The 27,361-nt window shown below is 43.3% G+C and overlaps 1 protein-coding gene across 1 annotated transcript in view; it reads left to right on the top strand.

Moving 5' to 3' along the window:
- The window catches only part of PRKN (parkin RBR E3 ubiquitin protein ligase), a gene marked incomplete at both ends in the record, with an annotated part of 1,062,452 nt that overhangs the window by 858,528 nt on the left and 176,563 nt on the right, over positions 1-27,361 (top strand). Inside the window, one exon of the mRNA XM_080700162.1 lies at positions 12,442-12,591. Within this exon, the coding sequence (XP_080556288.1) occupies positions 12,442-12,591 (150 nt within the window). The remainder of the gene's footprint in view (positions 1-12,441; positions 12,592-27,361) is intronic.

Genomic DNA, 27,361 nt, shown 5'->3' with positions numbered 1-27,361 from the left:
CTTCCATGCAGAGGCCTGAGGTCCTCAACACCCACCCAAGTTCCTTCCTGAATCTCCCGGGCTTGAGATGGTGGTTAGAAAGAGACATCTTTAGAGCTGGAATTTCTCCAGATGATCAGGCCTGGGGAGGGACTCTGAGGAGAACATGGGGAGAAGGTCACGAGGATGGAGGTCCCTGAAGGAGCAGGTGGGTGGACAGGCCATTCACACAGGAGCCCGGGAAGGGTTTAGGAGGAAAAGGAAGAGCAGGAATTGGCCCATAGTGGGGAGCATACGGGCCGCAGGGGTCTGAGTCTGCGTGAGAGGAGAGACAGAGGCTGGAGCCTGATGCTGCCAGGCAGGGCGGTGCCTCCTGCTGACCCACCAGGGAAGCAAGTGTCAAAGGAGCCCCTGGTTCTGCTCACCTTGGGACCGATTCTCAGCAGCTCACGGGGCCTCATCCCAAAGCTCCCTCTAATGTCGCGGTTAGATAACTATTCATCTAATGCGACCCAGAAAAGCATTTTAAAAACTGGGTCACCAACCCACAACCTCACAGAAACTTCCAGACAAACAGCAGGTCACCGTTCCCTGACCTGCCTCAGAATCACCTAGAAACCTTCAGGCTAGGTGAAGACTTCTGCCCACATCCGAAGAGAGAGGTTAAAATCCTGAGGCAGAAGGCAAACCCGGGTGATTCAGGAAAGAGCTTGGGTGGGTGTCGAGGACCTCAGGCCTCTGCATGGAAGGTGCATGGACTTCCAGCCTCACAGTGCGATTCCCGCCATTTCTCTGGACTGAGCGTGAAGGACACAATGATCTGGGCCACAGATCCAGGCTCATCTTGCCCCCTCGGGAGGGAGCTCGGAGCCCTGCTTCCAGGCCCCAGAAGTCTCAAGGGCCCTGGAGCGCCAGTGAGGGCAACAGCTGGCAGGGTGCCTGCCCGCAGCCTGGCCCTGGCAGCAAGGCGCTGCCCATCACTGCGTGGAGAGGGAACAAAGAGGCACCTGGCTTTGACACCCTTTCCAGAAGATTCCATACGCACTGGAAGTCGACATACTTCTTAGCATCATCTCATCTGAAATATCTAGGAGATGCTTCCCTTGTTGCTGTGCAGGAAACGGGCTGTTGCTCCAGTTATTCCTCAGGCATTGTTTGACCCGATTCCTCCTGGCATCGGATTGCGCCATCTTCACAATTTGTTGGGTTTTTTTTTTTTCTAAGCAGCAAACAAGGCCCAGCCCTTTCTCTAGCCAGTGCCCTTCATCAGCCGCTGACAGATGTCCAGGGAAGGGAAGACCATCATTAGCCATGGAGCAGAGAATAAAAGCAGCAGTGTGACAGAAGCCACTGCCGAGACTGACGTTCACCTTCTCAAGCTAACTACCTGCAAATGAAGAGTAAGATGAAGACTGCTGACAATTTGAAGAGCGCTTCTCTAGGGAAAAAATTCTAATACCGAAAATAGGACATTGTTTGCACAGAAGGGAAGGATTTCCACCCGACGTGGAAATCTCCTCCATGTAGTTGTTTTCGATCTTTTTAATCCAAGGAGGAAATTCTATAATAAAATGTTTTTCATTAGTTTCTCTAGTTGGTGACTGAGGAAAAGTGAGCCAAGGTGGGGTTGTTTGTTTTTAACAAAAGGAAAGATAAAGAAAGTGGAGGCCACTGGGTTTTATGGGAAGGCGGTCTTTAGAGTGATGGCCTCATGCTGGACCGTGGTTCCGGCCCATGTGGTGTTCAGCCAGGGACGGCACCCCACGTGACCCTGTGGACTCACCCTTCATCCCCCGCTGGTGCCCTGTGGGCACAGAGCCGCTCAGCCAGCGGGCTTCCGCTGGGCTCAGGTGTTCCTGAGGGACTGAGGCAGCAGCCAGCGCAGAACCCCAGGAGCTTCTGGCAAAGACTAACAGAAGCCAGAGCGTGTGGGGGAGAGGCCCAAGGCCCAAGAGCTGTACCTGAGTGCCCCCAAAAGGACGCTCTGGAAATAACCATGCAGTACTCCAGCCTCCTTGCCTTCTCAAGCGCTTGGAGGGAGGCCAGGCAGCTCCTGGGTGGCTGACAAGCTGTGACTCATTCTGACAGAACATTTGCCAGTTTCCCCAGATTTTAGTTTTACCTAGTTTCCCCATGCTTTGCATTTCTTACAGTTTTAAAAATGTAGATTCCTTCCTGCTCTTTTCCTACGAAAGTACGCAAATTAAGCATCGCGCTGAAGCGGGCTGGCCCCTCCTCAGGAACACCCGGAATGTCAGGCCCAGTTCCTGCCTCGCCTGACCTTGCAGTGACCACCGTGTTCCTTTACAGGAGCAGGTGTTCCCATGCAGCCAGTGGCCGGCAGAAGAGGGGACGTTCACTGGTCCATATGGGGCTCAAACTCGTGACCCCATCTGTATTATAGAATGAGAGGCTACCCGACCCAGGCTTCTAACTACCTGCGGGCCAACACAACATCTATTTCATTTATTCTCCGGTGGCTCATTATTTAGATTTCTAAAACGTGAACTTATTGAAACCTCTATGAATTTTTTACTTTAAAAATGAGTATTTCCTGCTTTCGAGAGAATCTATGAGCATACACACATAAAGACTGAATAATTTACTCCCCAAATAAATAAAATATAAAGCAGAGAAATGAGCTGAGATTTTACCTAGGTAAGGCATATTAACAGAATGTATTTTTCACTATTGTATGATGAAATGTAAGAGAAAGAGCTATTGTTATCCTTAGGTGCAGAGCAGCATTTCTTTGTAACATTCACATTTGTTTTCAGTAATGTTTGCAAATATTCTATAGCCAATTCTAAATTATTTCAGTTACCAGTGGATTATCCACTCTCTGAGATCATGTTTATAACATTTACAAACTAGTTTTAATCAAAGCTTAGATAGCATAGTTTGTCAGGTTAATATTAACATCGCTAAGCAGGGCATGATGGCACACACCTATAATCTCAGTACTTGTAAGGCTGAGATAGGAGGATCGGAGATGCAAGGCCAGCCTCAGCAATTTAGTGAAACCCTGTTTCAAAATAAAAAAAATAAAATGGGGCTGGGAGTGTAGTTCAGAGGCAGAATGCCCCTGAATTCAATCCCAGTATTACACAAACACATGCGTACAATAAAATAAATAAATAATAAATAAATGTTAAAAATAAAATAGGGCTGAGTAAGGCAGAGGTAGAATGCCTTTGGGTACAATCCCCCCGACATCAAATTACACACACACACACACACACACACACACACACACACACACACTAGCATAGCCACACACACTCACACTCTTTCAGCGTTCCTTCCAAAATTAACACATCCATGAGTTTTGGCTACTTTCTGGTTTTGAACTCAAGAACGGAACTTGGGTAGAACCGAGCACATTACAGGTTAATCATGTTCCTCCAAGTTAGCTGTGTTTATCAAATGCTATCTAAAATCATAAATACCAAAGGGCCGGAAGTAATCCAGGTGCGATGACCAGGAGGGCATCCAGGTGCAATGACCAGGAGGGCATTCGTTCCTTCGTTCCTTTTCCCTGGTGGGAGTCCACCCGCCGAGGACTCTGCCGACATCGATATCAACGCCCCATTCTCCTAGTGTGTGTGCCACGAATCTCCATGACAGTTCAGGCATCTTTCAGTAAACTTGCATTTCTGTGCCAGTGCAAGGTTAAGAGGAGTCTCTGGCAAAGTGGGTCATTACTTGAAAAGAAACTAAATGAGGATCTTTGCTAATAACAGATATAATTACTTGCCCAAATTATTTCCTTGGGGTATTAAGCTTTCTACAAATGCTAGCACATTATTGGTTCCAGGTCAGAAATTTTTCTTATAACTTTCACAATGTTAAAAAATTTCAAACTTTTAGGAGACATATTTCAGAAGTTTTATGTACTTTCGGGGGGGGGGGGGTAGTTACTGGGGGATGAACCCACAGGGGCATTCTATCTTTAAGCTACACTTTATATTTCCAGCCCTTTTATAATTTTTATTTTGAAACGGTGTCTCACTAGGTTGCTAAGAGTCTCGTTATATTGCTGAGCCTGACCTTGAACCTGGGATCCTCCTATCTTGGCTTCCCTAGTACTAAGATTATAGGCATGCTCCACCATGCCTGGCTTGTGTGTACTTTGTAATCAAAAAACACCAGGCTTATATGTTAAAATATTTGTCTTCCCTTAGAAAAGGAATTGTTTACCCAAATGCTACTTTGTCATAAAAGAATAAACATAATAGTCATTATTAATTAATTCTTTAGCTAATAAATAGAAAGAGGAACACAGCTCTATATATTCCAGTAACACGTGAGACCACTTCAAATTCATGTGGGATGAGGATTCCAAATGCTATTGGACTCTGTCCATAGGTTAACTTCTTCCTGGATAAAACCTATTGCCCTAATGTCATAGTAGTGGAACTAAGTAAAATAAGCAGATAAGTAATCAGTTGTCAAATGAGAAGAAAATAGCTAGTTTTAAACTTAATGGAGGTACATTTATTTAATTCATTCTACAGTTACTGTATACCAACCATTGATAAGATACTGTACCAAGCTCAGGGCATTTAAATATGTGAAAGGATCCTGCAAAGGATCTGTAATAAGATTTAACGAGACTGGAGCATTTCAGGCCCCATAGACTCAGAAAACGTAGTCAAAGATCCCTCTCGGGACAGAGTCCCACACTTGAAGAGATTTTCTCAAATAGAAAGAGAGAATCTCGTTAGGAGTGGGACAACAGAGTTGGGAAACTGCAGAAAGTGAGCCCCCATATTTTGTAAACTTTTATTTGATTCATGACAATTATCACATATGGGGAACAGAATGATAGAAGCCTGCATGCACGAACTCTTGATTGCTCCCTCCCTCCCCTCCCAGTACACGTCTTTGAGGTTTACATTGGTCATTCTGTATGCCTACCTAGCATTATTCCAGCTGTTCCGTTCTTTACACCTTGCTCCCCCTCCTCCCTTCCCTAAACCCCTCAATCACTCCATTGGCGTCTCTGCTCTTCCGCCTGGTGTTGTCCTTATTTCTGAACTTCTGTAGCAATACTTGCATATCCATGTTCACAGCAGCCCCCATATTTTTGAACACTGCTCAAAAACAGCAAAAGGAAGACTAGTGCTGTAGAAACTATTCTGGATCCCCCTTCTAAAATCTCCGGAAAACTCATTCTATAAGAAGGTGGACAACAGAAATGGGACAAATCTCCGACAGAAAAGAGGCAGTCTGAAGTCAAGTATGCAAAGGAAGCAGAGAAGGGGCGGATCAGCATCCGTATATACGGTAACAATCGCCCAGAAAACAGGTGGAAATTAAGAGTGCTTCATGACTATTTCAAAGTGAAGTGTTAATAAAAAATATAGAAGTAGGAATAAGTACAATAAAGATTGTCTTAATAAAAAATGAAGAAGAAACCTAAAACACATAAAAATTAAAAAGAGACTTGAGAAAAGCGGATCGATTTGCACATTAGGTAAAGACCTAATATGTGGATATCAGAAATCATATTTAAAAAAACATTGAGGCAAGAGAACAGAACAAATGCTAAAAATTAAGTTCAATGTAGCTTTCCTTATAGTATATTTCTGAAAACTGATCCAAAAATTACCAGAGCTGAAGCATAGTCTTATACAGTTGTTTGGGTTCTTAAGGAAAGAAAATAATCCTTTGGACATTTGAGCAAAAGGCATCAATTAAGTTCTAAAGAGAGGGAAGAGCCCAACAGATCGTCATCAGGCTTGTCCATAATACCTACGCCAGAAGAACATGAAGCCAAGTGTTTGAGGTGTCAGTGGGGGTAAGTGTGAGCCAATGGTTTTATATTCAGCCAAACTCAACCATAAGAATAAAGGCCCTAAATAAACTATCAACAAAAACTCAGCAAACATTTTCCTATGAACTCTTCCTGGGTAATCTAGAGAATGTCTCAAACAATCAAGATATCTGGAGAGACCCCTACCTAAGTGCTGATGGTCCCGTGTGTGTGTGTGTGTGTGTGTGTGTGTGTGTGTGTAGAATTAAGATGACATGAAGGTTAGGAGAAAGAGCAGTTTGAAATAGGTGCGTTTTAGCGCTACAGATACAGTGTAATTAATAGAAAATTTTGATGGGAGAATATGGAGAACATATAAACACATACTGGAAGGCTGTAGAAATCAGCTCATAGCGGGGGTCTTGTTCCTCCGAAGTCACTGTGGGTGTGGAGTGACACAAAGCAAAGGAGCTATTATGGGGCGCTGCTATCCTCCTCTGTGCTCTTGAGAACCAGCATGGAAGAAAGGAGGGGCAGCTGTGAAACAGAACTATTGAACAAAATCCCAGAGTTCTGAAATACCTGTCCTTTCCAGTAAACACCGAGAGGACCTAGAATCAGTGGCTAACTCAGGAGCAGGTCAAGTATCCAGTTTGTGATTGTGGGATATTTAAGAAATAGAGCTATTTTTATGTATGTATGTATGTATGTATGTATGTATGTATGTATGTATGTATTTTTATTCTTGTGGTGCTAGGGATGGAACCCAGGAGCTTTCTACCTTCAGGCTATACTCCCAGACCTATTTTCTATTTTATTTGGAAACAGGGTCTCACTAAGTTGCTGTGAGCCTCACTAGGTAGCTGAGGCTGGCTTCGAACCTGTATAATCCTCCTGTCTCAACCTCCCAAGTACTGGGATTACAAGTGTGCACCAACACACCCAGCTCAAAAGAGCTTCTTTTAAAAATGGATAGCTGAGGCCGGGCGTGGTGGCACACGCTTGTAATCCCCGTGCTTGGGAGGCAGAGACAGGAGGATCGCGCAGGTTCGATGCCAGCTGTGCTGGCTTACAAGACCCTGTTTCAAAATATAAAAATAGGTCTAGGAGTGTAGCCCGGAGGTAGACAGGCTTCCAGGAACCCCAGTACCACCAATAAATAAATAAATAAATAAATAAATAAATAAGTAGCTGGGCATGATGATGCATGCTTGTAATCCCAGCATTTGAGAGGCTGAGACAGAAGGATTGCGGTTTAGGCCAGCCTCAGCTACTACTTAGTGAGGCCCTTTGCAACTCAGTGAGATGCTGTTTCAAAATAAAGAATAAAAACTAGGGCTGGAGGTGTCGCTCGAAAGTAGAATGCCCCTGGGTTCCACTCCCAGTAACGAGAGAAAAAAGGATAGTCTTTATCTGAGTCAGGAAATGTGTAAGAGGAACCAGAAAAACCTTCCATAGCAGTCAGCAAAGAAGCTAGCAAAAGCACTGGGATTTTGTGATAACGAGCCTACAAGTTCACCTAGAGGGGCTCTCATTCACAGGAGATGGGACAGTTAGACATCAAGATGGAAAATCACTGTTGTGGATTTGAACACTCTTAGTGCCCAGTATATATAAAACCCCGAGTTTATAAATATCCTTTAATATAAGAAGAATCAAACATTTCAACCTGCCTTTCCTATTCAAACTTGTTACTTGGGTAACCAATTAACAAAAGTATTCTATCTAAAAAAAGAAGGGATGTTTGAATTAAAATTTCATAGTAATCCTACTAAATCATTCTAATTACTGAATATTAATGATTGCTAAAGATTTCAAAAGGAGAGACATTATGGACCTCTTGAGGGAGATCAAGACACCATCAATGAAACAGTATTACAGAAGAAGAGGGGAGAGGAGAGGAAGGCAGGATGACGGGGAGGGAGCAACAGAGAATTCAGGGGAGCCTGTGGCCAGCCATCAAAATATAGAACACAGCCGGGGATGGTGGCACACGCTTGTAATCCCAGCTTTGAGGAGGCTGAGACAAGAGGATCGCAGTTCACTGACAGCCTCAGCTACTACTTAGTAAGGACCTTTGCAACTCAGTGAGACCCTATTTCAAAATGAATTTAAAAATAGGGCTGGAGGTGCAGCTCAGAGGTAGAATGTCCCTGAGTTCCATCCCCAGAACCTAAAACAAACAAACAAACAAACAAACAAAACAGGACAGGGTGTGCAAGGAGCACTGTAACAAGAGACACAATCAGCAAAATCTAGAGAAACTCCATACGCCATGTCCTTGGGCTTCCTCAACAAGTACCGCAGTTGCAAGAAAGAAAAGAGAATGGGCGAATGGACTGAACAGTATATTTTTAAAACAGTCAAAATGAACTACCATGTTTAGGAATGAGTCCTGGGTAAGAAATCTATAAAGGAAACTAAGAAAATGATTGCAGTCAAAGTGGTTTCTCTGAGGAAGGAGCGAGGGTGGATGATCCAGGGAGGGCTCTGGGGTCCCAGGCACAGCTCTATCTCCTGACCTGCATAGTAATAGAAAAGTCATCATTTATTAGCTCTGCACTTGCGAGCCTCCCAGGATCTTTGTGTGTGGGATTAGAATAAAAGACTTTTTTCACCTGGAAGGATTCCGATAGGCCAAGACTAGAAGGAAGCCTTGCGCAGTGTGGTAGAGAGCTGAGCGTTGGAGGGGCTTGGGGACTGCTGGCCAGAGCGGCTCACAGTTGCGATGGGGAGGGCATGAATGAGGGAGGAAGGCCCCACGTCCTCATCCTAGTCCTGCAAAGCTCCATCATATCATAAGGGCGACGTCCTGTCTCGTCTGAGTTCCAGTTCAGTGTCACTAGAGAGATAGACCATGCTGCCGACCATTTTCTCTTTTAATTTGCCCTTTCTAACCTCAAAAGGGCACTACTCCCCTCGCCTATCCCTCTCCTTTGACACGTAGACCTCTTCCTCTCCTCTCACATCCCCAATGTTTCCTCTTCCTGTTTCTCCACACCTGGACCAAACCCTTGAGGATGTCGGCTCCCCTCCTAAGATCACCCCCTCCACGCATCCTGTAGACTGGTCCTTCCCTCCCACTCAGGACACGGGGCTTGTTCTAGCCTCCACCATCTGCTCACACTTGACTTCCCCATCCTTCCCTTCAAGTCTGAACATAAAGTTACTTGTCCACTCTCAGAAATCCCTTAAAATCCCACCGACCCTCCACCTGCTGCCCCTTTCAGCAATACCAGAAAGAGAAGTGTCCATTCTCTCCTCTTTGGGTCCTCCTCCCAAGTCTCTCTGGGCTCCATCCTGCCAGGGCTTTGGGCCCCATGACTTCACCACAGTGGCTCTTGTCAAGGTCACAATGGCAGCCGCATTTCGGTGTCCAGCCAGTGTCCAGTCATTGGCTTGTCAGCAGTCTCAGTAGTCAGCGTTTACTACCACAATCTTCCTAGGACATCTGGTCCCCATATCTTTCCAGGCACCCACATTCTTCTCATCTTCCACCCACATTCTTCTCGTCTTCCACCTGCTTCAGAGGATGCTGCTTCTCAGTCTCCTTGGGTGCTCCTTCTCATCTTCCCCACAGAGGTTGGACAATCCCATCCAGTCTTACAGTTATGAGAAGACTGAGTCGGATTGTCAAATCAGACCTATAGGATTCAGAGACTGACCTAGAGTCAACTGCTGCTAATAATTTCAAGGATATAGGTAATTAAGAGGCACAGGAAATCAAAGAGAAGTGCAGGCCAAAGCACAGCACCTCAGGCCCTCTCCTGGCATATTAGGATGTACTCCAGACAAGATATATATATAAGGACTCTAAGAAATACATGGAGTAATCACCAACACGTAACCTCTCAATGATATAAACTGTCCCATCACTCAATGAAATCTCTTCATTTCATCCCTTGATAATGGCATAACTGTGACACTTTCCGGGAGCCCAATCCTATAAATTCAAAGATGCTAATTTGTTTCTCATGCTCAATCTTAGAAATGCCATAGATAAGACCTCTCTCCTGTGGAATGCTATTGTAGGTTGGGACCTTTTGCATGTATGTATAAAGAGACTTGGCTTGGTTATCTTTTTTTCTTTTCTTCCTGGACAAGAAAAGTGAGAAAATGGAAGACTGTCTGCTGACCTCAAAACCTGTACCAACAACTGATTCCTTTCTTCTGAACTCCAAAATCCATTCAGTGAGCTAGCCAACATTTTCACTTATCTGTGCTACAGGTTATACAGCTGAACATGTGCAGGATATAAATAATGGTTTCTTTTATCTGCTCCCTGGAGACAGACAGACACACACACACACACACACACACACACACACACACACACACACTCACTCACTCACCTCTCTTTTCTTCCACAGCCCCTATTCTCCTGTCTTCTCAGGGAAACATTACACAGACTTGACTCCTCTTGGGTTCTCACACCAGACATCCAATCTGCCTGGAAATTCTGCAATTTCTACTTTCAAAAGGTGTCAGAACTCAGCCGCAGGTCCCACCTCCCTGCCGCTGCCCTGGTTCAAGTCTCCATCACCTCTGATGTGGATTGCTGAAATAAGCCCCCACCTGTATCTCTGCTTCCTGCGTCCCTTTGCCCTCCAGAGTCCATTCTGAACATCTTGGCCAGGTGGATGTCTTTAACACACTCAAAGCATGTCACTCCTGAGCTTGGAGCTGTGCAGTGGTGCTGGTATCTTTCAGAATAATGGCAGAATTCTTGCCATGGCCCACAGAACTGAGATGTCCCGGGTCCCCATGATGCTCTGCCTTTGTCTTCTTTCATTTCCCCCTCGCTTCCCTGCCTCCTGGCCGCACCGCAGACTGAGGACGCACACCATGGCCTTGGGCCTTCGCTCTGTTGTGTGGTCCATCTCCAGGCTCTATCCCAGGAGCACAGGGCTGGTGTTGTAGTCTTCCAGATGTTTGCTTCGGTGTGCCTCTTTTGTAAACCTTATTAGTGTCAGTAGTACACCTCTTTATAAGACATTTCCTAATCACCTCCCTAAAACTATGATCCCCACCTTTGTATCTCTCTCTCTCTCTCCCTCTTTCGTCTGTCTCTTTCTTCTTCTCACCACCATTCAGAACAGTACACACTTTCGTCTTCGAGTGCCTATTGCCCAGTCTGTGGATGAGGATGGGAGTGCTTGCTTCGTCTACTGCTCCCTCCTCAACACCCACAGTAGTGTCTGGCACATAGTCGGCTTTCAGAAAATGCTACATAAAGTCACTGATAACGGAGCAAGGCCATCTGACTTGATCTGAGTGAGAGGAGACTGTGGTCATAAAACGTAAGGAGACTAGAACTTAGGACAGCAACGAGGAGGACCTTGAAGACGGGGCGGTAGTTTGGATTCACTCCATGGCTGAGGACTCCACGGAAGGGAACTGAACAAAGGTGCCAGGTCATGGGTAGAACATTCCAGAGACACGAGCTTGGGAAGGACCATCGCAAGACTCTGACTTTAGGAGTTGCACAGGAGAGCCACGCAGTCTGGAGCCCAAAAGGGAATCAAGCGATGGAAATGATCTGAGAGATGAGAGATTCCAACCATCTCCCAGACAGGGGAGGAACTCCAAAAGCCACAGTGGACCTGGGGTGGTGGTGAAGGAGGGCTCCTCAAGCAGCCCACCCAACTGTGTGAAGAGATAGGTCCGCCTCAGTTGAAAGTTCCCAAATTAAGGAGTCTCCAGGGTATAGGATATAGATGGGAGAAAAATGGCATGGCTCAACTTCCCAGGCTCACCCTGCAGGTCTCTCTCCAGTCCAGTGGGCCAGAGAGGGTCCCCTGGCCTGTGCTGCTGGAGGAGGCTGGGCCTGGGCTGCCCTGGGCTCTGTGCGGTAGGCGCCAGTCTGCCAGGGAGTAGCAAATTATGTTAGACATGTAGATGCTGCAGTTGCCATGACTTCTCCATGGAAATGAAGTCAGGGTAAAGGAAACCAGGCTTTGTGAATTAAGAATAATAAAGAAAAATAACCAGGCGTGGTGGCACAGGCCCACAGTCCTGGTACTTGGAATGTTGAGACAGGAGGATCACAGGTTTGAAGCCAGCCATGTAATTTAGTGAGACCCTGTTTCAAAATAAATAATAAAAATGGCTGGTGGTGTAGCTCAGAGGTAGAATGCCTCTAGGTTCAATTCCTAGTATTACAAAAAAAGAAGAAAAGAAGGAAGGGAGGAAGAAAAGAAGGAAGGAAGAAGGAAGGAAGGAGGAAGGAAGGAAGGAAAGAAGTTTCTTATCCCAAGGCAAATATGGAAAGAGTAAATACCTTAAACATTTTGTATTTGAGTTTGGAAGACTTTCTCTGCATTAGATCACAACTCTTCCTACCCCAACACGCACATTTGTGTGTGTGTGTGTGGGGGGTGGTACTGAGGTTCCTGAAAGCCCTTCTAACTCCATGCTACACTCCCAGACCTATTTTATATTTTTATTTGGAAACAGAGTCTCTTAAACCAGCGCGGCTGGCTTCGAACCTGCGTGATCCTTTTGTCTCCACCTCCCAAGTGCGGGGATTACAAGCGTGCGCCACCACGCCCGGCAAACACACACATTTTGTTGTTTGGTTTGGTTTTCTGAACATCATAAGCAGGCGCCCACGCTCTGTCACAGTTGACCTCTGGCTGAAACGGCACAGCCTGGTCCACACACGACCACTTTGAAGACCTCACCTCATCTTTTGCTTCTTGCAGTACAACCGGTACCAGCAGTACGGCGCTGAGGAGTGTGTGCTGCAGACGGGGGGTGTGCTGTGCCCTCGCCCTGGCTGCGGAGCGGGGCTGCTGCCCGACCAGGGCCAGAGGAAGGTCACCTGCGAGGGAGGCAACGGCCTGGGCTGCGGGGTGAGTACCGCCAGCACCCTGGGGGCGCCTGGCCTGTGGCTTCTGCCTTCAGAATGGCTAGGCTTACATTTTCATGTCATTTTCCCTTTGAACTCAGACACATTTGAACTGATGTATAGGAAAATAGATTCTAAAATTCCTTATAGAGGACCTCTACATGAAAAATAGATGTTTTCCGGGAAAAGGAATCTTATTAAGATGCTCTGCTTTAAATACTTTAAATACTCAGTAAATTATTTATCATAAGACCTTCCTCCTGAGCCATGACACCAGCCTTTTGCACTTTTCTTGCGGTGCCAGAATGTATCCTGTCTGTGGAGTGGCCTGGTAGTAGACTGGAGCGAAGGAGAAGGGAAATTCCCCATCAGGGGTGCCTCGGGACTGATTGTCTAAGTGTTTCAGGAAATAAGACGGAGATTAATATGAAGAACCTGGAATGTTATTGTGTTGTCAAGATCATTGTGAATAGGGATGAGCACAGTTAACAGTGCCCGCTAGGGTAGAAGAATAAGAACCACGGAAAACATTTGTGGCTGGAGGTTGAGTCATGTGACCTGAACAGCTGCTTAAGTGAGCCTCTGCCTGCAGGTTGGCAGTTGTGGGGGAGTGTGACCCCTACACACAGAGGCCTACTAAGTTATAGGCTGGAATGACAAATGGCTAATAATCCTGATATTAAGTTTCATGCAGGCTGGGAAGGAGAGAAAGCGTATATGCTCATAAAATGCTATTGAATTGTGGACCGCTTCTTTTAAAATTGCAGCCTCACGTGGAGCTCTGTGAAGGAGGGATGTGGTGGGTAGCCAGGGCACATTGGCCAGGCCTCATTTGGGGCTGAGCATCATAAGTCACCTGCTCACAGTGTGATGTCTGTTGTCCATAGTAAATCCATCTCTCTGTCTTGCAACGAGGCTCACAAAGCCCTGGGTAGATTAGAGCAACGGGGGAGAGGAAGTAGACGCTGAAGTGTAAAGAGATACCATGATTCCTGAAGGAAAAGAAACAGCTCTGGAGTCATAAGGACAGTTACCTGAGAATGCAAACTCAAGTGACTTTGCCATCCTCAGAAATTACAGGAATCAAACCATACATCCATCCCACCTTTACTTGTCCTCAGTTGTTACACAGTCGGCTCTGACCATGTGTGACCAAAGTCAGGGAGAAGGAAACCGGGGGGAGGGGGCTTTCTTGAAAACAACTTGCAGTCATTTCAGACTCATGGTGAAATTGTAAGCCTCCCCCTGCTCATTGCCTACTATCGCTCCAGATCATAAAGCTGGGCTTTCAAGAGTTTAAATTTCTCCACGAGGCGAGTGGTTTCTTTGGCTTGTCTGCATTCTTACTCACCTTGCTTTGAGAACTTGGAAAGTATTACTTTGAAAGCAACTTGGGTTTTAAAGACCTTTATCTTCTTTTTTTCTATGTAATGTGACATGATAAGTAATATACACATCTGAACACCAAGTCATGGAAAAGTCTGTGAGGCGTGAACTGAATTGCTCAGCGCCTTTGGATTAACAAGGTTGGGGGGAAAATGTTACCTAAAGGAGGGTGGCTGTGTTCAGGATGTTCCTTTGTCCTCTGGCAATTCTAGACAGTGAGTCTTCATTCTGTAATTTTGTTGTTTGGGGAGGTGTGTTTGTTGAGTTGTGTATTAGTTATCTAGTGCTATATAACAAATAGCCCCAAATTTTAATGTCTTAATAAGCATTTATTGTGTCAGAGTGCCTGAGGGTCAGGAGTCATCCCAATGGGCTTAGCTGAAGGTCCTGATCCAAGGTGTCCTAGAGGTGGTGGCCAAGGTGGGCAACGTTATCTAACAGATTGACAGATGGAAGACCTGTCATCGGGCTAGCTAATTCACATGACTCTTGGCAAAGAACTCAGGTCCTCCTTAGCTATTATCAGAAGGCTACAGTCCTCATCATGTGGCCCTCTTCTTAGGCTGCTTGTCCCCATAATAACAGCCAACTTTCCCCAGAGCAAGGGATCCCAGGGAAGCCACCGTGCCTTCGGGGCCTAGTCCCCAACGTTGCATGCCATCATTTCTACTTCACTCACAAAAAGGAAGGTGCTAGGTCAAGCCCACCCTCAAAGGTAAGGAAAGTGGGCTCCATCTTAGAAGAAAGAATATGAAAGCTCTCACAGGCATATTTTAAACTATCAGTTTGCAACATGAAGAAGCTGAAACCAGAACAAAGACAAATGGCTTTCCGAGGGCTGTATCTGACTCCGTGCCTGCCATTCGTCCCGCCTGTCTTCCCTGTTATCCTGTATTTTCCAAACTTCCATCAATTCCCAAGCCTTCAGCTTCTCAGCAGGGACTAGTCATTGTTCTTTTCCTTCAACTCCCTACTGCTCACAAAAAGATGTTCGCCCAGCTTAAATGCCAGAGGGATTCCATAGTCACTAAACGGGAGGCTGCGTTATTGCATTAGGCCTAATTAAGTCCTGGCTCCAGCGACTACTGGTGGTCTTAATCTTTCTGTGTCTCAGTTTCCTCATTTCTAAAATAGAGTGTATTACAGTAACCCTGTATAAGAATATTGTTGATACTAAGTGAGATCACAGGCGTAAAATACTTGGAATGGTGTCTAGCACAGAGTAAGTGCAGGTTCATTTAATATTTAATCAAAGACTTAACTGCTATTTATGAAAGGCTTACTTAAAAGCCCCAACATGCAAGGAAAATTTTTTATAGGTTATTCACTATTCCAAATAATCTAAAATTTTCCCCTGGATCAAGCCAGGTCTTTAGCAGAGAATTACACACCTACGCTAATTTTGTTCCTTCAGAGAATTGCTTTCCATAAATAGTACTGTGTAATGGTGCCATCCATACCCATTGTGTAATTATCTAGGAAATTTGATGCATGTGGTTTAAGACATGGCAATGAACTTTTCTTGTGGAACCCTAGTGACTATTCCAAGGCTGATTTGATTATCAGGAATACTTAAGCTTGTCCTTAAAGACATTGCTAATCGAGCAAGCAACTGATAAGATTGCTCTGATAAGGGTGCTCCCTTTGGAAGCTGACTGCTAGAAAGCCAACAGCTACATTTGTGGACTCTCCATAACATACACACAAGCCAGAAATAGAGTGGAAGTTCCCTCTTGCTCTTCACCTTTCCTGATACATGCTGTTTCGCTGTAGTTTGGCATCCTTGTGAGCTGCCAGTCTTTTCTGGACTCGATGATTGAATAGAAATAACCTATTATTTAGAGGACCTCAAAGAGATTCAAAGATGAATCTCTTCACTCTATGCTCTGATACTGTGGACCACCCAAGAGGAATAAGTACCTCATCCTACACAGTGCTCCAGGAAGACTCATCGGTAGCAAAGCTGTAGTCTAAAAGGGCCATAGGGTCCTGGGTGGAAGAAGACGTCCTAGAAATCACTGCTCCAGTACTTTCCAAATTTACTGTAAAATATCTTCAAACCCTCCTTACCTAGTTTCCCCTCCCCAATTGTAAACAGGAACAAAAGCACAACCCTTATAATGTAGGTATGTAAGAAATGATATGTTACAAAAAAAAGATCCACATGTGTGAGAAGGTTGGAAATCAAATTCCTTGACACCCATGGAACCTGAAAAGGAAGTCTTAAGCTCCATCGTGTATGCCTGTAGTCACATTTTCAGAGCTGAGACACATCTGGGCTTGAACTCCCAGCTTCTACTTGTTTCTAATCTCCTCAAGTTGTTTGACTACCACTGTGTCCCTGGATGGCCCTCTATACACCTGTGACGGCCACGATAGCTTTCATCTCAGGAAACAGACAACAATGTTTTGATTGACTTGGGCTCCTTTATAATAGACTAATGCTGGTATCCAGGACACTGTTGCTCAAACACATAGTAATGTCAGTAGACACTGCTTCACTCTGCGACTCGTGACCTGCCACTGAGGAGCAGGGCATGTCAGCTAACACATGAAGACAGGGGTTCTCATGTGAGTGATGCCAGTGTGCTCAGGGAAGGCCCCATAGGTGCACAATGGGTGCAGCAAATTTATCGCCTTCACAAAGAATGATTTGAGAGGAAGTCCCGCCTCCCAGGATTCAAGTTGAAGTGTCAACCTGTTCCATGGCTCTAGATTCCTGTCTTGAGCCTGCATACTTGCCTCAGTAAATTCATGTATTGGGGGTTCAGTATTTATGGAATAAATGAATGGATGAGCGAGTGAATCTTAACCGTGTGGAAACGATAGGAAGAAACTGTCACTTTTATTTCCCAGTACTAGGAGTGCTTACCTTGCCTAAGCAAAGCCTCTTCAAAAACTTTTAATGCTGTGATCAGAGCTGCCCAAGGAGTTGAGCAGGAATGTGAAAGCATTGCCAAAGTGAGAGGTTGCCAATGGCTCACACACAGCCAAATCACTTTTTGAGTATTCATATAAAATGTCTTACTCTTGGGCATACCGAGATTTTAGTTTTGACTCAGCACAGAATATTTTTACATTAATAGAACTCAATAAAGAATGTGTTTTGGGTTCAGATAGTCTGACCTCCCTCTCTGCTGACCCTGGATCATATTTTTCCTATTGTTCATAAGAACATTAATTGATTTCTGGAGGAATTCATGTGATGCGTTATTCTTTCTTCTAGCCTCATTGCTATTCCTCAGAACGGTCTCACTAACTTTTATTACTCAGATGTGAAATGTTGACGTGTTTAATACTGGAAAACAGCCACAGAATATGGAAAGCATTATACTCACTGACCTGGAGTGCAGAGAGCTATAGCAATCCAGCCTCATGAATTCACCATAAACAGAACATCCTTATCTCATTTGATGTTATCTCAGAATAGTACATGAAAGAGAGATAATTCTGTGAAGTTAGAGGGAGATTTTTCTATCTTCAAGGAGAAATCTTTGAATACTATTTAATAACTAAAAAATTAAATGAAACAGATGACCTTTAAAAATCATATTATGAACTATAATTAAGGAAATGAGAGGATTTTTTTTTCAGGCAGCTGACAGTTGTTCCTTCCTTTAACAATGAGTGTGTTGTGTTGCTTTCTCAGAGGCAGGTGTGCGGGGAAGGCCGCGCCCTATGGCGTTCCACCTGCGTAGGCTTTTCCGAGTCCTCTTCACCAAATGTGTCTTCTTGCACATTTTGTTTTAAAGAGGTTCTCAAAAATTATATAAGCTAGTTTTTAAAGACTCCATCAAACCTGGATTGAGGCATATGTAGGGAGTATGCCCTCTTTTGTGCTACAAAGCTTGTGTACATTTTTGTGGGAAATCATGACTATCATCTACTTGGAACAATAGCGTTGAAATATTGAAGACTCTGGCAAAGAAGTCCCCACCTCCATTTCAACCTATACATAGGGAAGGAGTCAATGAAAATAGTGATTCCTAGAGCCGGGCGTGGTGGGCACACTTGTCATCCCCGCGCTTGGGAGACGGAGACAGGAGGATCGCGCAGGATTGAAGCCAGCCGTGTTGGCTTAAAAGACTCTGTTTCCAAATTTAAAAAAATATAAAACAGGTCTGGGAGTGTAACCCGGAGGTAGAAGGGCTTCCAGGAACCCCAGTACCACCAAAAAAAAAAAAAAAGAATAAATAAAAATTTAAAAATATAAAAATAGAGCCGGGCGTGGTGGCGCACACTTGTAATCCCAGCATTTAGGAGGCTGAGACCTGGAGGATCACGGTTCGCAGACAGCCTCAGCTACTTAGTGAGGCCCTCTGCAACTAAGTGAGACCCAGTTTCAAAATAAAGAATAAAAAAAGAAATAGGGCAGGGGGTGTAGCTCAGAGGTCAAATGCCCCTGGGTTCCATCCCCAGACCTGAAAAAAAAAAAAGAAAAAAAAAAAAAAAAAAAAAAAAAAATATATATATATATATATATATATATATATATATGTAACCCGGAGGTAGAAGGGCTTTCAGGAACCCCAGTACCACCAAAAATAAATAAGTAAAAATAAAAAAATATAAAAATAGGTCTGGGAGTGTAACCCAGAGGTAGAAGGGCTTCCAGGAACCCCAGGACCACCAAAAAAAAAAAAAAAAATAGTGATTCCTAAACTTTTACTCAAAGACTTTAAAACCTACATTAATAAATAGATGGAATAAATGAACAAATAGATGTAGAACCATTTTTTCATTATGTAGAGGGTTAGCTTTTTTTGGAGGGGGGAGACAGTTGCTGGGGCTTGAACCCAGAAGCATTCTACTTCTAAGCTATGCCCTTAGCCCTGTTTTGTTTTTGTTTTTTATTTTTGTTTTTAAAACAAGATCTCACTAAATTACTTAGGGCTGGCCAAACCTGTGATCCTCCTGCCTCAATATTAGGGTCACAGGTATGTACCACCATGCCCAGCTAACATTCCAATTCTTTAAGAAGATCTTTATTTTTATAAAATACCTAATTTTATTAAATTATGCTGAAAAATTTTATGAACTGTACTAGGTTTTTTCTTTTGTAAAGTCTAGGAATTAAAATCTAGATGCCAAATGTATGTGGCTTATCCCATAATATTTTCAGAGACACCAGGAGAAGCCAGTATTTCTCAGGCTGACTGTGGTCCCTGAGCCTCAAGCCCCAGGTTTCCCCTGACTCTGCTTCCCACCACCCCTGATGTTGAGACTGGAATCATATCTTGTTGACACACATTTTTTTTTAATATAAGAAATGTTCTTTATCAAAAAGCATTTTAAAAAGAAAGTTAATGTTACAAAAATGTCAAAAATATGCATTGCGTGTTTATTTGGCATGTGTCCAGAAAATCTAATTTAAACTTCAAGATCGGCTCATTTGCAGATTGGAAATAAGTCTCGCTAGACTTTGTGCCTGTGAGACAGCTTGAAGTGCAAAGATAGAAAGCTGTGGAGAGTATTTATTTTAATTAAAGAAACCGTTCACAAATGTACCAGCAAGTTCTGCATACCATTCCTCTGCAAAGAATTTATTAATTGGCAAACGTTCCTCGAAAGAAAGCATTCTCTGTGCTGAGCATACGCTGTCTAACCCAGCGCAGGTCATCGGCCATTCTACTCTCTAGCCAGTTTTTGTTGAAATAAAGGGAAGTACTAAATAATTTATTCTTTCTTTCTTTTTTATTTTCTTTTTAGGGTCACTTTGTATATTGCTCCCTGGAAATCAGTGTTAAGGCAAATTGATTGGAGATTTCTTCTTTAGCTCTACAAACTACAGAAAACTCTGAATAGTCCAGAGTACAAACATCTATTGAAAATCATATAGTTTCTGTGCATTTGTTTTGATCCTGCCCTGACCTCTGCCCAGCGCTGTTGTCTAACAGCAGTCTCCAACCACATGAGGCTATTGACATTCAAATTAAAACTAAAACCTCAGTCCCCCAGACACAGAGGGCTCCCTGGCTCATGTGGCAAGGGGCTTCTGCGTTGAGCAGTGTGACGTGGCCTGTCTTTCTTTTTTTTTTTTTTTTTTTGCTGTACTAGAGATTGAACCCAGGAGCATTCTACCTCTGAACTACACCCCCAGCCCTATTTTTAAAGAAGAAAATTCTTTTCCAGAATTGAAAGCAGTTTCTGGAGCACACAGATGTAGAACAGCAATTTGCAAAGTGAGAATCCAGCAAGCAGGTTCCCAGGGATGCCAGTAGGAGCAGGGCCAGTGTGGGAGGTGGCAACTAGCAATAAATTTAGCCTGGAGGAAAACAAAGAAAAATTACTTTTATTTGGGGCTGTTAGAATTCCAACGAGGAAGTACAATCCCAGCAGTCTTAGCTTGTGCTCTGAGGTTTTACAGAATGAAGGCTGTGTTTAAAGCTTAAACTGTGTGTGTGTGTGTGTGTGTGTGTGTGTGTGTGTGTGTGTGAGTGACTATCTTGTATTTCTTTCTTAATATGCCTTTATTGGTATATTATAATCTCACATCATAATTTAAATCACATTGGCAGAGACATACATGCACACAGCCCTTGGTGGCCCTCCACAGCCTCCTCATCTCCTCCCTTCCCCATCAGAATACTGAGATTGACATTGGTATTTTCACACATGCATATGTAGCCCATGGTCGTTATTCCTTCAGTGAACCCCACTCTTTCCTCTTCTCTTCCCTAGACCACCTCCCAGGCTCCGCTGTCGTTTCTCTTCCATTATCAGCAGTCCCTCTGGTATCCCTATGACTCCCTACCTTCTACATAAGAGAGAAAACATATGGCCTTTCACTTTCTCTGATTGGCTAATATCACTTAACATTAGGTCCTTCCATTTTCTTGCAAATGAAATAATTTTGTTCTTCTTTGTTGCTGAGTAGAATTCCATTGTGTGGATACCCCATACATTTGTAAGCCATTCAACCATTGATGGACACCTAGGTTGGTTCCATAATTTGGCTATTGTGAATTGTGCTGCTATGAACATGGGTATGCATATATTACTATAGTTCTCTGGTTTCAACCTCTTGGGAAAGATACTCAGGAGTGGTATAACCAGATCATATGATGGATCCATTCCCAGTTTTCTGAAGATTCTCCACACTGATCTCCATAGCAGCTTAAAAATCCCATCAACAGTGTAGAAGAATTCCAATTTCCCCACATCCTAGCCAACACTTATTGTTTTTTTATTTTTTATTTTTGGTGGTACTGAGGTTTCTGGAAACACTTCTACCTTCAGGCTACACTACTAGACCTATTTTATATTTTTATTTGGATACAGGGTCTCTTAAGCCAGGGAGGCTGACTTTGAAACAGCGCGATCCTCCTGTCTCCACCTCCCAAGCACAGGGATTACAAGCGTGCACCGCCACGCCCGTCATTGTTTGATTTCTTGATGATTGCCATTCTGATTGGAGTTAGATGAAATGTCAGTGTTGTTTTGATTTGCATTTGCCTGATTACTAATGATGTTGAATATTTTTTCATGTATTTATTGGCCATTTATATCTCTTTTTTGTGAAGTGTCTATTCATCTTAGTTGTCCTTTCTTGATTGGGTTGTTTTTTGTTTGTTTGTTTGTTTAATGTAAAGTCTTGTAAGTTCTATGTATATTCTATATATTAGTCCTCTATCAGAGGGATAACTAGCAAAGATCATCTCCCATTCTGTACTCTTTTTTTATAGACTCTTGATGGTTTTGTTTGATAAGCATAAACTTTTTAAAATCCAATAAAATACCTAGGAATAAACCTAACCAAGGAGGTAAAAGACCTCTACAATAAAAATTATAAAACACTAAAGAAAGAAATTGAAAAAGATCTTGGAAGATAGAAAGAGCTCCCTTCCTGTTGGATAGACAGAATAAATATCAAAATGGCCATTCTACCAAAAGTGATCTACAGAGTCAATACAATCTCTATGTAAATACCAATGTCATTCTTCACAGACCTAAAAAAATCAGTCATAAATTTCACATGAAGAAACGAAAGACCCAGAATAGCCAAGAAATGCTCAGCAATAAGAACCATTTAGGCCAGGTGTGGTTGGGGCACACTTGTAATTCCAGTACTTGGGAGGCTGAGATAGGAGGATCGCAATTTCGCAGCCAGCCTCAGCTCCTTGTGAGGTCCTCCACAACATAGTGTTTCAAATAAAAGAATAAAAATGGAGCTTGGGGAGTAGCTTGGAGGTAGAAGTTCCCTTGGGTTCAATCCCCATCACAAGATGCACACACACACACAAAACCATTCAAGAGGCATCACAATTCCTGACTTCAAATTATACTACAAAGCTATAGTAACAAAAACAGCATGATATTGACACAAAAACAGACATATGGACCAATGGAACAGAATAAAAGATACAGAAACAAATCCACACACTTATAGAAAATTGACTTTTGACAAAGGTGCCAGACACATATGTTGGGAAAGGGCAGCCTTTTCAACAAACGGTGTAGGAGGAAAATCCAGCTGTAGAAAAATGGAACTAAATCCTTACCTCTCACCCTGCACAGGAGTCCACTTGAGATCTTTCAAATAACTAGACATTAGACCAGAGACTGTGGAGCTACTCAAGGAGGGCATAGGGCCAACCTTCCAAATACAGGCACAGGTAGACAATTTCTCAACAAGACCCCCAAAGTTCAGGAAATTAAAACAAGAATTACTGATGCTTAAACTTTAAGAAGGGCTGGAGGCTACATCATTTGTCTGTGGGGATTTTGAGTGGTGCAGGCAGTACTTAAAATGTCTTGTGAATCTTGGATTGCGTACATTCTTCCTCTAGGTAATTTAGGGGCAAAAGTGCTGTCTCGAAGGTCTTTGGCAGATGTTATCCATTAATGTCCCGGGAAACTGCTATCTGGCCCAGTTCAGAAGTCTAGCTTGATGTGGACACATCAGAAACCTGACCCAGCAATGGCCTCCCCATTCCATTTTAATTGCCTGAGAACCACTGCTCTTCCATTTTGATTTTCTTTCCTTATAAGAAGTGAGAGATGGACAGAGAGCCTGCTCACACTGCTGAGAGGCGTGAGTTAAGCTGATTAAATGGGTTTATTTTCAGTAGGGCTTAAGGTGTCTGATATGCAAACACACATTTTGTTTAAACTAGTGGCATCCCAGAAGGAGCATTTAGCCAGCTCTATAGAGCAAGCGCTGCCTTTTGTGGGGGACATTTTAGAAGGCAGGTGTTTCATGAACCAACTTGTGATTCAGATCATTCGCTTTATTTTCAAAGGCACAGAGCTGAGAAGCAGAACTGCTACTCATAATGAGCAAGTGATCTCAGCCCCAGAACCATGAGGCCCACGATGATTTTCTCTTAGAAGGGAACTAATAAATGATTTTTTAATTGCATGCTGTTTGCCTCAAAAGTATTTTTGAGCTACATTTTTATAGTAAAATCTTTTCATTTCTAACACTGTGATTGATGTCTTTTATGGGCTTGAGATCAATTAGAGAAGATAGGATGAAACTTTATGAGTATGTGTGGTATGGTTAGTAACTCAACTTAGGGTCCCTATTAAATGCATATGAGAGATTTTAAAATTTCATAGAATAAATTATACTGTGAGCCATAAACTATTTTCTCATGGTTGGTGTCAATCTTATAAAACATTTAGCTGCATAGGACATTATGCAAAAACAAAAACAAAGGAACTGTGGCATTTGAATTTTTGTTTTCGTTTTCTACATTTAAAGAAATTGCTTTAGCACATGACAGGAACATTCATAATATGCAATATGTGCTCAGCCCAGCGGGAACCGACCTGGGGCCTGTTCCAAGGTGGCGGGTCTAGATCCCCCACGTTTCCCAGCATCCCAAATGGAGGTCTTCTCTTCCCCCTTCCAGCCAGAGGCCGTTGGTAGTTCTCAGAGACTGCTGCAGGCAGTTACACTCCATCTCATCACACTAATTATTTCCTTCCCTCTCACCATGTCTCGGGTCTTCCATTAGCTGGTGGTAGAAGTCCCACAGAGGCACGTTATATCCTCTCTTCGGCTGGCCTCTGGCTCTGGCTCTGTTTTCTCTGTAGAACTTCTCCTTGACACCAGCCCTCATGGGAGCTAGGCCCTCCTGGAAGTGGCCTCTCAGATGGCCACTGCTCCTGCCCCTCGTGGTTATACTCTCTGGTCCTTGCCCGCTGTCCTGCTCTTGCATGTATCACGGTATTTTATGTATCATAGTATTGTATATACTCGGGATCATGGGGTGTGATCATCAAAGCAGAGTTGTTTTCTCCTTTCCTCTTCTTTATTTTTTATTGAGGTAAATATATGTAACAAATTGGCCATTTTAGCCAGGTGATTTGGGAGGCTGACACAGGAGGATCGTGGTTCACAGACAGCCTCAGCTACTACTTAATGAGGCCCTTTGCAACTCAGTGAGACCCTGTTTCAAAATAAAGAATCCAAAATGGGGTTTGGGGTATAGCCTAGAGGTATAATGTCCCCTGGGTTCTATCTCTAGTACCGCAAAAAATTAATTAATTAGCCGGGCGTGGTGGCGCACGCTTGTAATCCCCGCGCTTGGGAGGCAGAGACAGGAGGATCGCGCAGGTTCGAAGCCAGCCGCGTGCGCTGGCTTAGGAGACCCTGTTTCCAAATAAAAATGTAAAAATAGGTCTGGGAGTGTAGCCCGGAGGTAGAAGGGCTTCCAGGAACCCCAGTACCACCAAAAAAAATTAATTAATTAATTTATTTATTTAAAAAATTTGCCATTTTAACCATGTAAGTGTACAATTCAGTGGTACTGGTTACATTTATGAGGCTACACAACCATCATTCTCATCTATTTTCAAAATCTCTGATCACCTCAATAGAAACTACTCATTAAGCAATAACTAATTCCCCATCCCACAGCCCCTCAAAGCCTCTAATCTACTTTCTATCCCTATGAATTTCCCTGTTCACGCTATTTCCAATATACAGAGTCTTATTGGTCTCCTTGTCTGGCTGGTTTCACCTAGATTCATCTCTTAAGTTTCATCCATGTTGTACCATGTGTTGAACTTTCTTTCCTTTGTATAACAAAATAATATTCCCTTATATGTATATACAGCATAGCATAGTGTGCTCTGCCATTTCCTTTTCAAATTTGTTAAAGTGGTAGAGTCCTTCCTCTCCCTGGATCAAAAGTCAGGCAGGAAGTATCTTGGACTTTTCGTCACTCATAACTGATGAAATTCAGTGTCACTGTAATTTGCAAGCAGTTTCAATTCAGGAGAGACACCTGGTCTCAAATAATTCTCATGATTTAACATCAAACCATCCACCATTGGCCCCAAGGCCCAGCAAGTGCCACATACTTGTGTGGACCCCAGATGGCAGCCAGTGCTCACCAGTGCTCTGGGGATTCAGCAAGTCCCACCTGCAGCAATAACCAGTGTTTCCCTCTATCCCAAAGACCTGAAAAGTGTCCACTTCATTTATGTCCAGATCCTAGTTTTTTTAATTCCAGCACTAAAAATGAGTTTGCCTTGACTATAAATAACTTAACCCTGTGTTGGTACCCATGTGTTCTAATCTTAACACAAGATCATTCCTCCAGACCCAAGTTCCTAATGTAGGTAGCAAAAGTCCTATCTGTGTGATGGTAATGCAGCCTGCTAGAAGTTATACCATATGGACAAAACTACAAAGATATATGTGGAGGATCTTCTTTGTAGCACCATTTTATAATGGACAAAAACACAGGAATAATCATATTTTATTAACATTATAAGAGTTAAATATGTTTTGACATACCTATATAATAGAATTCAATACCTTGTCAAAATAAATGAAATCAATCTGTGTCTTTATATGGAACAATTTTAATATATAGAATGCAAGTTAGGCGTGGTGGCACATGCCTATAATTCTAGTATTTGGGAGGCTAAGATAGGAGGATTGCAGGTTTGCAACCAGCCTCAGCAACTTAACTAAGCCCTCTATAACTTAGACCCTGTTTCAAAATAAAAAATAAGGCTGAGGGTGCAGCTCAAAGGTAGAACAGCAGAACACCCCTGGGTTGAATCCCCAGTCACACGCGCGCGCACACACACACACACACACACACACACACACTCCCTATATGTGTATGTATGTATATGTTTCCAGTAAAAAGAGCAAGAAAAATTAGGCCAATGGTTCTGAAAGTATACAATATTTTCTAGAAAGCAATAAAAAAAAACAACATTAATGGTGGTTGCCTTTGAGGAGAGGAATGAAGATAGGGAAGGAAGCTTTTACTTTTTAGTTTATTAACCTTCTCTAACATTTGAGGTTTCTAAACATGCACAAAGATTATTTTACTTTTTTGTGACATCAGGGACTACTCTAATATTATGAGCTGCTTTTTTCCTTAATTAAACTTCTGATATATAGTAAGAAAAACTTAGTAAAATAAAAGCAATGTTTTCATGTTCTACAGAACAGTAGGGCAAATATAGCTTTTAACAACTTAGTATATATTTTATAAATAAGTAGAAGAGAGGTGTTTGTAGGCTCCAAACACAAAGAAGTGATTAATGTTGAAGGAGATGAGAATACTGGCTGCCCGGATTTGCTCCTTGTACATTATACATGTATCCAATTATCATAACCACATACCATAAATATGGGTAACCATTATATGCCAACTAAAAATTTTAAAAAGAGAAGGAAAATCATAGATAGGTAGATAGATGCAATTTGAGCAGTAATTAAGTTAGATAACATTTCACAGATACAGTGTTTCTTCACACTAGCAGAGACCAGAGCACAAAAACCAAGTCTATAAACTTGGCTTCTGAACCCCACAGGAGCAATGGAGGAGGGCTGGGGTGTGAGGGAGGGACTTGTTGAGGGAGGGGAACCCTCCATTGATGGACATCGTGCACGTACAGTACTCTCCATGCCCATCTCAATATCACACACAGGGCAGGGGAGGAGCAGGGAGCTCACCAAGGGGACGCTCACCACATGCTGTGCACATCTGCCAAAGCACTCTGAACTCCATTATGCTGTGAGCCTGTAACACACCGATAAAATATATATATATATATATTTTTTTTTTTTTTTTTGGTGGTACTGGGGTTCCTGGAAGCCCTTCTATCTCTGGGCTACACTCCCAGACCTATTTTTACATTTTTATTTGGAAACAGGGTCTCCTACGCCAGCGTGCGCGGCTGGCTTTGAACCTGCGCGATCCTCCTGTCTCTGCCTCCCAAGCGCGGGGATTACAAGCGTGCGCCACCACGCCCGGCTAAAATATATATTTAAAAGAAACGCAGACTTGGCTCCTGTTCCCCAGCAGGAGTGAGTGCGGCGGCCGGGCTCTGAGCTCCTTCTTATAATTTGTGTGGGGCACACCGTCCTGCCATACCAATTTAATTGAATGACATATTTAAGAAAAATGAGA

The sequence above is a fragment of the Muscardinus avellanarius genome (genome assembly GCF_963383645.1).
Source record: "Muscardinus avellanarius genome assembly, chromosome: 8".
NCBI classification, from domain to species: Eukaryota; Metazoa; Chordata; class Mammalia; order Rodentia; family Gliridae; genus Muscardinus; species Muscardinus avellanarius.
The sequence above is the reverse complement of the archived record's forward strand: the minus strand, read 5'-3'. Positions and strand labels throughout refer to the sequence as shown.